Source organism: Hylobates moloch, unplaced genomic scaffold (genome assembly GCF_009828535.3).
Source record: "Hylobates moloch isolate HMO894 unplaced genomic scaffold, HMol_V3 SCAFFOLD_825, whole genome shotgun sequence".
NCBI lineage: Eukaryota > Metazoa > Chordata > Mammalia > Primates > Hylobatidae > Hylobates > Hylobates moloch.
Window position 1 is genome coordinate 1 of NW_026653100.1, and position 12,417 is coordinate 12,417.

The following is a 12,417-nucleotide window of genomic DNA, read 5'->3' on the forward strand; positions in this document are numbered from 1 at the left end:
GTGATGAGCTCACCTTTAACAAGAAGGTATTTAATAGCCTGTAAGTCTGGTGCTCACTTCTTACCTGGAATTAATTGTTTTGTTTCATTTTATTAATTAAGTTTGTCATTTTTAAATTTTAAATTGTTTTAATCATTGGAATTCAACTTTGGTCGGAAGGGGGGAAGGGAGGGAGGGAGGGGAATGAATCATTTACCTAAACATATTAATTGTTATTACTTAAACGTAACAAGTCACTTTTAGAAACAGAAAGTTTCCAAAGTTTTATGAATAATTTGGTGTCAATCGAATAAGAAGAACATTCAAAAGATGGAACATATTGAGTTCATTTTAGATAAGCAATTACTGTGCACCTACTATTTGTGCCTAGTACAGAGCTACAGCACTAGGGATGCAAATCTAAATAAGAACAAGACTGCTCTCAAGATGCTCACATATTTGAATAAATGTACACATATTTTGTAGAGGCTGAAACAGAAAAACACTAATGAACCATGAGACAAAGTATATATCCAAATCTATCCTCTAGGAAAAATGAAAGAACTCTAGAGTTTAACACTTTAAGAGGCTTATTCTGTACACTAAAGTGGTTAGAAGCACGAGGAATTTTTTTAATCACTTTTTTTAATCCAGGAATTAGACTTGTTTCTAGATAGCATTTTAATATGACAATTATTAAACTATGTGTAATTAACATTTTATGGATAAATTACATGTCATAATGCAAAAGAACCACAAAGAACCTTTCGTGTACAAAACGCTTTGTGATTTAAGTTATCAGTGTTAGAGGAAAAAACTTTCATTTTCAAACAAAACATAAATGTCAAGTGCATCAGAGATTTCATGTTCTGATTCCACGGGAGTTCGTAGTGAGTTGAAAAAGCGGGCAGAGACGCAAACTCAAACATGGCCACAAGAGGGCCACAGACGAGGGCTGTGCAAATCTTTACCACACCATGCTGAGAACTGCCAAAACTGTCTTTTCTTGCTAGGAAAAAGGAGTTTCGGCAGGGCGCGGTGGCTCATGCCTGTTATCCCAGCACTTCAGGAGGCCAAGGTGGGCGGATCACCTGAGGTCAGGAGTTTAAGACCAGCCTGGCCAACATGGTGAAACCCCGTCCCTACTAAAAATAGAAAAATTAGCCAGGAACGTTGGCAGGCACCTGTAATCTCAGCTACTCAGGAGGCTGAGGGAGGAGAATTGCTTGAACCCAGGAGGCGGAGGTTGCAATGCACCAAGATCACGCCACTGCACTCCAGCCTGGGCGACAAGAGTGAAACTCCGTCTCAAAAAAAAAAAAAAAAGAAAAAGAAAAAGAAAAAAGAGTTTCCAGCAGCCAGAAAGTAGAGTTCTCAAAATTAGAATACCAAGAAAAATGAGTACACTAGCTACGGTTCTACAAATGTTCCTCCTCCTGAAATTCAGGGTACAAAAGTAAGAGCAGTGTTCTTCCTCCTGGCACATCAAGAGGCTTCGGCTTGAACAAAGAATGTTACCTCCTTAAAGGACAGTGTCCTGGTAATGTCTAAATTACTTATACTGGGTCAACTTCATGCTGGAAGCAAATTATATTTTAGCAAGGATTTGAATGCAGTGTCAAAGCTTCATCTCCCAGACTTATGAGTGGCATGGGACTGGGTTGGGATGGGGGGAAATGTGTGCGTTTTAGTGAGGCTTTGAAGAATTCAAGATGAGAAGTTAAAAGAAGATACTTTGGCAATCATTATCCACCAAAGCCAAATTCCAAATGTCTCCATTAGTGATTTCAAGAGAAAACATGGAATTTTGGAAAAAGAGACACTAGAATGCATTTAGTCCAAGGTACTCACCCATTCCTATCACAGGACACGACTCCCCAGAGGTCCAAGCCATCCCTTGTTAAGGTGCCTGTCTAAACAGAAACAAATGCTCCATTTACTCTGAAGATCCAGGCAAGGCGTGGTGGCTCATGCCTGTAATCCCAGCACTATGGGAGCCTGAGGCAGGAGGATCACTCGAACTCACGAGTTTGAGACCAGCCTGGGCAATGTAACGAAACCACCTCCCTACTTAAAAAAAAAAAAAAAAATCCAGTGGCCCCAAGTGAAGACTCCATAGTGCAGATAAATAAGATATTATTGTAATGAGAAAATACTTCACAAACATATTAACAAGACCAGCACTTCAAGGAGGGGCACAATGGGTGGGTCTCTGGAGTGCCCGTTGGAAGCGTTGATGAGCTTATGCCAGTTGTCTAACAAGCTGGCACTTAATCTTTTTGAAATTTAGTGTCCTCCATAACAACAACAAAAAAAGTATCTTCCTCACAACTTCAGAGGATTGTTTTGAGGATCTAACAGTAGACTGAATGGATGGGAAAGTCCTCAATATAAAATGGGTGAGTCCTAGTTTCATAGCAGAAGTTTAAAATATGTCATTAAAATAAGGAATAGAGTGAAATTTTTACCTACGGGGCACTGTGTGTGAAAAGACTTGAAAGAAATGGTTTGCTATTTGGAAAAAAAAAAAAAAGGTGGTGGTATTTCTCTCAGTGCAATATAATGGTTAAGAATTCGGGTTAGGTTTAAACACCAGTTGTGTGACCAGAGGAAATTAATCCCTCTAAATATAAGAGCTCTTATCTGTAACATGGTCATAATCTCAGAGAGTTGTGGTGAAGATTAAATGGGATAACATAAAGTGTTTCATTTAATATCTAGCATACAGTAAAAGCTAATAATAATCATAATTATTCATAATTATTGCTCATTTTTTATACAAATTCAGGTCACAATTATCTCTCCCACTCCTGTTTCTTTTTCCAACTCCAAGGATATAATCTCATAAATAAAATGTCATTTCTTACATTGCTAGTTTGATCACAAAATAATATAAAAATGGTGGCAAGAGTCATGTTGACTTTCTGTTCTTGGTAGATCTTTCTGATATTCCAATAATTATAAAATACAGCCCTGAGCCCATTAATTCTCAACTATCAAAACCTTCAGTGTACTGTTGAATGAATATAGCTTCAGTTTGGGAAAATAAAAGAAGTTCTCAAAATGAATAGTAGTGATGGTTGCAGAACAGTGAGAAGGTACTTAATGCCAGTGAACAGTACACTTCAAAATGGCTAAAATAGTAAATTTCATGTTACGTGTATTTTACCACATTTAAAAAGTAAATTAAAAAAAGAAGTCAATGACAGCCACAAAAGCCTTCAATAACTCTCCACTGCTTAAAATATATGTAAACAATTTCTTAGCCAGACGTTCAAGGTCCACAGACAGCCTCTCCCATTACCAACCTACTGTTCTAGTCAAAACCACACTCTCATGCTTTGCTGCCTCCAGGCCTCTACCCATGCTCACCTGTTCACAATGCCCTGAAAGGCACTTCCATCTTATTCTCTCACAACTCCCACCTTCACCCCAGCATATGTGTGTGCAGACTAAATAAATACAATAAAAAGACAGTAGAATAAGAGGCTGGCTGTGAATAACTGGCGAATAATCAAGGGTAATTTTAAGCAATAACCTACAGATGGGAAAATACAGCAAGAGTTTGATATGAGTCTCACAGTAAGGTAGCATCAAGGATACAGCAGTGATGATAGTAAAGGGTTTAAATTTTCTTCTTTGTATGAAGGTTTTGACTGCAGAGAAACAGGATGCTATTTTAATTGCTTTTCATAGGATATTGAAGCTGGAAGGACCCCAAAAGATTCTCCTATTTAGTACCCACTTCTCCTCTAAACCTTGGACTCTGCGAGCTCAAGAGACATATCTTTCCCAGATCACGCATCTAACCAGGGATAACATGAAGACAGGCACCCACATTCTATGTCTCCTGCCTTGCAAGGGGGTAAAAGTAGATATACATGATGACAGCAATGGTAAAAATGATGGTAAGAATAAGGATGAAACACACATACCTTGTCAAAGCAGACGAGGTTTAACTGTCCACATACATTGATCCTCTGGGGGCTAATGCAGAAGATGCCTCTCTTCTTCAGCCTCCTCTGGGCATAAATAATGCCTGTGGTCAGAGCAGCAGGTAGAGCAGGAGGAACCGCAATTGTGATGACGTCAAGGGCTTTCCTCACCACCTCCCCTGGAGGTTCCTGGACGACAGTCATTCTTTAATTATTACAGACAAATCTCTGATGAACAGCATATGACTCTTTGCCTTTTTTTTTTTTTTTTTTTTGAGGCGGAGTTTCGCTCTTGTCACCCAGGCTGGAATACAGTGGTGCGATCTCGACTCATTGCAACCTCCACCTCCTGGGTTCAAGTGATTCTCCTGCCTCAGCCTCCCGAGTAGCTGGGATTACAGGCACACGCCACCTGGCTAATTTTTGTATTTTTAGTAGAGACGGGGTTTGCCATGTTGGCCAGGCTGGTTTCGAACTCCTGATCTCAGGAGATCCACCTGCCTTGGCCTCCCAAAGTGCTGGGATTACAGACGTGAGCCACCATGCCCAGCCTTCCTTCTTTTTGTTTACTTTTTTAGGTCAAATTTCAAGAAATGATATCAGTGGGTTAAAGGCATGACCATGTTTATAGCTCTCACTATCTTTCCCCAAATAGCAATAAAAAAAACCAGGTGATTCATATTGTTACCAACAAAGAATAACGTACTAGTCTGCCATGACCTCACCAAACCTGGGTGTCTGATTTTATTTAAAATCCCTCACTTAATAGCTCTAAAAATGCTACTTTATTGAAATAAATATATTCTCAGATTGAAAAGGAAGAATGGTATAAAGTATGAGGAAAAGAGAAGTACATTGATCTATCAATAAATAAATTGTTTTATCTCACTATCCCATGAAACCTGTTTGTTATTATGGAACTTAGTGATCAATTGCTGCCTGGGATCTGGAAGTCTATATGCAGGCTTCAGTGCTTGGCTTCGTTTCCCAGGTTTGTAAACCACATCCTAGGTTAAGGCCAACATGTACAGTACAAAATATATATATAGATAGATAGATGAGTATGTGTGCATTTAATAAAAGAGCAAAGACAGCTTACCCCGCTAAGCACATAGACACACAGAGTATAGATCAACCCAATGGTGGCTGTTCCTACAAGGCATAGGAGGAACCTGATGGCATCCCTGTACAACTTAAAATTCATTGGCTTGGGGTAGAGAATGGATCTCACAAGGTCTCCCTTCGCCGTGTTGAATCCTGGAACAACAAACACACACCCCACACGCTCAGGATGACCAACACTGCTGCTAGTGCTCTTCCAAACCTCAACACTGCCTTTGTTTTTCTCTACTGATATTTGAACAGTGTTTAAGCTCAAAGGCAATTGAAAGATAACTAGAAAAATACATAAATGCTAGAACAGAAATCTCTGTCTCAGAGCCCAGTACTCTCTCTGGCCTTCCTTCCCTCTACTTCCAATTTCAATGCATCCTGGAGGTAGAAAACCCCCGCACTGGGTGAACAGCACAGCTTTGCCAAATAGCATTTTATTTTAAGAAAATGACTCAAACGTGTGCACGCACTCGCATGTCACTTGAATTAAAATTAAGTGGCCGGGCGCGGTGGCTCACGCTTGTAATCCCAGCACTTTGGGAGGCCGAGGCGGGCGGATCACGAGGTCAGGAGATCGAGACCACGGTGAAACCCTGTCTCTACTAAAAATACAAAAAATTAGCCGGGCGTGGTGGCGGGCGCCTGTAGTCCCAGCTACTTGGAGAGGCTGAGGCAGGAGAATGGCGTGAACCCGGGAGGTGGAGCTTGCAGTGAGCCGAGATCGCGCCACTGCACTCCAGCCTGGGCAACAGAGCGAGACTCCGTCTCAAAAAAAAAAAAAAAAAATTAAGTGGTCCAGTAAATACTGATGGACTCACTTTTCTAGTACTTTGCAATGTTAAATTTTCAGTTTCTAGCCCACCCTAGGAGGAACTTGGGATTCAGGATGAGAAGCCCTGAGTTCTAGGTCCAGCTCTGTCAATCGCTGGCCGTGGTATATTTTAAGTTCATTTGAATTGTGTGGCCTCAGCCTATTCATGGACATAGTAGAAACAGTAAGAATTTCTGCTCTGCTAGTTAAATATAGTGAAAATAGTTTACATACTGCAAAGCACATACATAATAATTATTGCTATCAGTACTATCATTTTTACTAACAGGCATATGCCATAGTTCAATTGGTATTTAAAATATATGGATTTACAGATATTTGATGTGTTTTGTACCTGTAGGTAAGACTTCTCCTTATCTATGGGTACAAAAAAAAAATGGAAAGAATGAATAAGACCTACTATTTGATAGTACAAAGGGTGACTATAGTCAATAATAACTTAACTGTATATTTTTAAATAACTTAAAATGTGTAATTGGATTGTTTGTAACTCAAAGGACAAATGCTTGAGGGAACAGATACCCAATTCTCCATGATGCGCTTATTTCACATTGCAGGCCTGTGTCAAAACATCTCAGGTATCCCATAAGTATATATACAGCTACTACATACCCACAAAAATTAAAAGTTAAAAAAATATGATTATAAAGAAAAAACAGCTTCTCTTTACCTAATAAATTTAAGGCACTAGATAAACTGGGCAAAAATATACCATTAAAAATAAGAAAAAGGAGGTGATGCTAACCAGTCTGCAGTACCACGGCTCTCACGGTCCCAGAGCGAGCTGCCTTGGCCTGGATAACCTCTGTTCCACAGAAGAGGACATGCCGTTTGTAATCTGCTTCACTCTGTGTTTTCCAGGGCAGAGAGCTATCCATCTTGGGTAACGGAGTTTTGGTGACTGGAATACTTTCTCCTACAGAAAACAAGCATCTTGTTTTGTGAGGCAGGATGGCTTCCCTCATTTAAATCATGCCTGCACCCACTCATCATACAACAGACTTTTTTTTTGTGAGCCCACCATGTGGCGGAGACAACCCTAGGTATTGGGGATACAAGCATAAACATAGTTCCTACTTCTAAGAGGTCTGTAGTTTAGAATAGAAGACAGATATGTAAACTAATAACTACAATACAGTATTATAAATAGTATGGGTACTGTAAATCAAACAGATGTCAAGATAGCTGGAAATAACTATTTAGAGAAGCGCAAGCTGTGCAGTCAAGAATGTGGAGTGTGGAGAATAAAGGGCCATGAGAGCTACCTAGGAGCTAAAGCATTGAGAACCCTAAGTGTCCACAGATATGTCTAAAGGCACTGGTGGGCTGGGCACAGTGGCTCATGCCTGTAATCCCAGCACTTTGGGAGGCCCAGGAGGGTGGATCACTTGAGGTCAGGAGTTCAAGACCAGCCTGGCCAACATCGTGAAATGCCGCCTCTACTAAAAATACAAAAACTAGCCAGGCGTGGTGGTGCACAGCTGTAATTCCAGCTACTTGATGGAGGCTGAGATGAGAGGATCGCTTGAACCCGGGAGGCAGAGATTGCAGTGAGCCAAGATCAAGCCACTGCACTCCAACCTGGGTGACAGAGTGAGTGAGACTCTGTCTCAAAAATAAAGAAGTTTAAAGAGTCCACTGCATTTGGCAGTTGGGACTTGGCAACTTTTACCAGTGCAGTGGGAGGGGCCTGTTGCAGAGGCTTGAAGTGCTAATACAAGGTAATGAATGAAGCCGTGAAATAACTACGGCCTGTTCCGAGGAACAAGTTTCTAAAGTCTTCTGCTGGTCTCTGCAGAGTGGTCAATACAAAGTCGGAGTTGCATTACGGTATATCAAGGCTACTTTCATGAGGAAAGTGGTACTTGGCACTGCAGAAGCCCCAGCATTACAGGATTTTGATGAATCTATGGATTTTTGAGGGAAAAGAACCTGCCTTGCCATGGTCTGCGACACATTTACTCTTTGTAAGCTAACATAGGAAGAAGGTGTGTACACTTGTCTCCATTACCTGTCTTTCTGGGCTGCCTGAGAGAAATAGATTTGATCTGAACTTGAATGGGAACCATGTTACACCAATGAGAGTGCGTTCACAGCCTCTGTGTATTCACAGCCTCTCATTTCATCTCCGAGAAACACTTTATGATTCTTCTTTATCTTATAGCAGTGTCAGCCAAACCTCATCATTATGCTACGTGAGTGAGAAGTCAAGGCAGTGTAACCTGAAGCAAGTCACCTCTCTGGACCTCAGTTGCTATGCCTGTGATATGAGATAACCTCACAGGTCCCACCCAGCTCCAGCATTGCTATTTGTAAATGAACTACAGTTAGTCCAAAACACCCAGTGTGTATTTTGGAAGCAGCAGGTTTACCAAATGCTGCATCATGAATTTCTTAACATTTTCAAGCCAGGCCAGGAAGAATTTGGATGACCCCTGTGGGTTTCAGGATGTCACTGATGATTTTCAAACCCTCCAAGTTTAAATAAAAACACGTTTTATTTAAAATAAATAAACATAAAAGTCACAGACAATTCTGAAAGATCTAATGATCTTTACAATCTTTTAAGGTAAATGAGAGGGTTGTAATAATCTTTTGTTCAAGAAAGAAATACTAAACACTGAAAAACTTATTATTGTATCAAACTTAACACATAGAAAGAGCTTTAATTTGAACCCTCAGATCCATTCACAGCAGGACTAAGTAAGATTTGTGGAAACAGGAAGGTCCCATAGCAGCCAATGCTTTACAGCCAGCCATTGTCATTCAGGTAGAGGAGGAGTAGGGACCATAGCAGCGTGGAGCGTGGGCCAGCCCACAGAGGTTGTCAGCTGTGGCGATGGAACTGTACCTGTCAGCATGCCTTCATCCACCACACAGCTGCCTTCAATCAGAACGGCATCACATGGCATTAGCACTTTGTTCCCCGTCAAAATTAATAAATCTCCAGGCACCAGGACGCGTGATTCCAGCTCTTGAACTCCAGCTCAAAGTGGGAGGAGACAGAGTTGAGCCACGTTATTCTCCCACAAAAATATAATCCAACATCTATTTCACGTGGATATCAATCAAAAAGCAACCAAGGCATTTTTTTTAGAAAGGAGAACATTCCTCAACATTGATTCAAAATTTGAAAAAAAAAGTAACAAATTAGACTACATAAATAAAAATCTTTGTGTTGCAAAATAATAAGAAAAAACTGATGACAAATTCAGAAACAAATTTGAAACTTACATTACAGATAAAAGGTTAATATTCCCAGCTGAGCACAGTGGCTCATGCCTGTAATCCCAGCACTTTTGGAGCCCAATGCGGGAGAATCACTGGAGCCTAGGTGTTTGAGACCAACGTGGACAACACAGCGGGAGCCTCATCTTCACCAAAAAATAACAAATAAAAAACTTAGCCAGGCATGGTGACACAGACCTGTACTCCCAGCTACTCGGGAGGCTGAGGTGGGAAGATAGCTTAAATTTAAGCTTAGGAGGTCGAGACTGTAGTGAGTGATGATCGTGCCACTGCACTCCAGCCTGGGTGACAGGGCAAGACCCTGCCTCAAAAAAAAAAAAATCCTAATAGATAAAGAGTTCCTTTTAAAAAAAGATATCCAGCAAATAACTGTATACCAAAATTGCTAGATATTGTCACTTCACACACACACAAACACAAACACAAGTGGTGTGTTAAGTGTCTGCAAAGCTGTTCATTCTTACCCATGATAAGAGAAATGAAAGTTCTTCCCTCCTTCCTGATTGCCTGCCTGCGCCTGCCTTTGCTTCCTTTCTTCCTTATTCAGTCTTAAAGCTATTAGGGCCTGTGCAAGACAGGCATTCCTGCAGGGGGCTGGGTGGGGGGTGCTGGCAGCCTGCTCTGGGGTATCGGAGCCTAAGCAGGATGGAAGGGTGTTTACATGACCTGGTACAGGGTGTCAGAGCTTCGGCAGGGACAGAAGGGCCCCATGGTGGCAGTGGCTTGCTGTGGGATGTTGGGACCTGAGCAAGGTGAAAAGGGCGTTTACATAGAGTGGGATGAGGGGCAGTGGGAGCATCAGCGGTGATGAAAGATTGGTTGCATCCAGGCAGAAATGGTACAATAAGTACAGTAGTCTCCTTTGATCGCCAGTTGAACTTTCCGTGGTTTCGATTACCTGCAGTCAACTGCAGTCAGAAAATATTAAGTGGACAATCCCAGAAATAAACAATGTATAAGTTTTCCAACTGTGCAGCATTCTGAGTAGAGTGATTAAATCTAGTGCTATGCGCTCCATCCCACCCGGAACAGAATCCATACTTCATACACTCCCTGCTGGTCAGTCACCTGGGTATTACATTGCCTGTTGCAGTACCCCTGTGCTTGTTTCAAGTTACCCATATTTTACTACTTGTGCCCCAAAGCACAAGAGTAGTAATGCTCGCAATTCAGCTATGTCAAAGAGAAGAAACAATGTGCTTCCTTTAAGTGAAAAGGTGAACGTTCTCGACTCAAGAAAGAAAACAAAACTGTATGCTGAGGTTGCTAAGATCTACAGTAAGAATGAATCAACTATCTGTGAAGTTGTGAAGAAGGAAAAAGAAATTTGTGCTAGTTGTGCGTCGCACCTCAAACTGCAAACGTGTGTGTAAGTGCTTAGATAAAATGGTAAAGGCATTAAATGTGTGGGTGGAAGACAGGAACAGAAATGTGTTCCAAATGACAGTGATCAGACTCAGTACTACCCGTGGTTTCAGGCATCTACCTGGGGTCTTGGAATGTACCTCCCGCAGATAAGAGGGGGCTTCTGTAGATATAATGAGATTAATCAGCCAAGTTTCTCACTGAAGAAATGAAGTTACAAATAGAGAAAGAGATACAACTACAATAAACCCTGTGGTAGATTCCAATGAAAGATATCAATGTACTAGATAGAAATAATATAGATGTAAATATGTGTGATTATAAGAATATATAAATATGTTTGCTATTCTTCTTGTTTATACACCAACAGTAATGAGCACATCCAGACTCAAATTTTGGTTTCTAAATTCCCTTTCTCCCAGTAAAAAGGTTTCCTTAGAGAAAAGACTGAGTACAGGCTGGGCCAAGAAAAGTATAATGTAAGCTAGAACATCTTGTTGTGCCATTAAGTAAAGAAATGCTCAAAGAATGATGGGGACATATTACAAAAATATCAAAGCCAACTTTAAAGGGCTCTCACTGCCTAAATCTGTAACAATTTGAACATCAAAGTAAATAATGATAAGAAAGAACTATAACCATCAAATAAAATAGGGATTTATGAGTCCATAATGACTTAAGTAAATGAATAAATAAATAAGGAGAAGAGACAGATTTTCCTTGCAGCAAAATGGCAATTAATTAATGTAGAAGGAGAGATAACATTAGAAAAGTCATCATGTGGCAACTATCAAAGTAATAATTAATTTGGCCAAGAAACATCAATGTATACTAAAACTAGTGGGTGAAAAATTGATGAAGATGGTTTATTTATATCATCTCAAAGTATCTCTCCACAAAATAACCATTAATTACAAAGAGGAAAAGAATAAATTTGCAATGGAGAAACCTGGCAGACACCATTTAATTAAGTAATATAAGTTAACATCACCAGTAGTAGGACAAATTGCAATTATGTACCATTTGAGAGGAAGCTAGTGAAAACACAGCATCATGTTGTGATATTCCAGACAAAAATGCATAACTTGAATTTAACCATGAGGCAATATCAGAAAATTCAAACTGAAGGACATTCTATAAAATAACCAGAGTCAGAAGAGTCAAAGTCACAGAATTCAACTAAAAATTGAAGATTAAAGAGACATGGCAAACAAGAGCATTGTGTAATTCTGTATCTCTTTTCTATTAGAACATTATTGAGACAACTGGCAAAACATGAACGAGGTCTGACCATTAGTTGGGAGAAATGTGTCAATATTAACTTCCTGGTTGCACAGTCCTTCATGTAGGAAAATGTCTTTGTCTTTCAGAAATACACAGTAGAGGCCGGGCATGGTGGCTCATGCCTGTAATCCCAGCACTTTGGGAGGCTGAGGTGGGTGGATCACGAGGTCTGGAGTTTGAGACCAGCCTGGCCAACATGATGAAACCCCGTCTCTACTAAAAATACAAAAAATGAGCCGGGCATGGTGGCACGTGCCTATAGTCCCAGCTACTTGGGAGGCTGGGGCAGGAGAACTGCTTGAACCCTGGAGGCGGAGGTTGCAGTGAGCCCAGATCACGCCACTGCACTGCACTCCAGCCTGGTGACAGAGCAAGACACCGTCTCAAAAAAAAAATAGAAGGAAAGAAAGAAATACACAGTAGACCCCATCTGCACAAAAAATACAAAAATTAGCCAGGCATGGTGGCGCACACTGGAAGCTGAGGCAGGAGGATTACTTGGGCCCAGGAGATCGAGGCTGTAGTGAGGCTATGACTGCACCATTGCACTCCATCTGGGCAACAGAGCAAGTCCCTGTCAAGACAGAGAGAGAGAGAAGAGAAAAGAGAGAGAGAAAGAAGGGAAGGAAGGAAGGAAGGAAGGAAGGAAGGAAGGAAGGA

General features: G+C 40.8%; 1 protein-coding gene across 8 annotated transcripts in view; it reads right to left on the reverse strand.

Annotated features, from left to right (window-relative positions):
- Window positions 1-784: 784 nt before the first annotated feature.
- LOC116464495 (probable cation-transporting ATPase 13A4) overlaps window positions 785-12,417 on the reverse strand; it is a 14,921-nt gene continuing 3,288 nt past the window's right edge. The window contains exons 2-8 of one of the 8 annotated variants that reach the window (XM_058435087.1): window positions 11,494-11,607; window positions 9,878-10,006; window positions 8,711-8,845; window positions 6,605-6,775; window positions 5,014-5,171; window positions 3,915-4,103; window positions 785-1,892 (exon numbers count right to left, since the gene is read on the reverse strand). In XM_058435087.1, coding sequence (XP_058291070.1) covers window positions 1,827-1,892; window positions 3,915-4,103; window positions 5,014-5,171; window positions 6,605-6,775; window positions 8,711-8,771 — 645 coding nt within the window. In that variant the 5' untranslated portion in view covers window positions 8,772-8,845; window positions 9,878-10,006; window positions 11,494-11,607 and the 3' untranslated portion in view covers window positions 785-1,826. Of the gene's footprint in view, window positions 1,893-3,351; window positions 3,432-3,914; window positions 4,104-5,013; window positions 5,172-6,604; window positions 6,776-8,710; window positions 8,846-9,285; window positions 9,611-9,877; window positions 10,098-11,493; window positions 11,608-12,417 lie in introns of those variants that run through there. The other 7 variants (XM_058435091.1, XM_058435092.1, XM_058435089.1 and 4 more) reach the window with 7 other exon arrangements.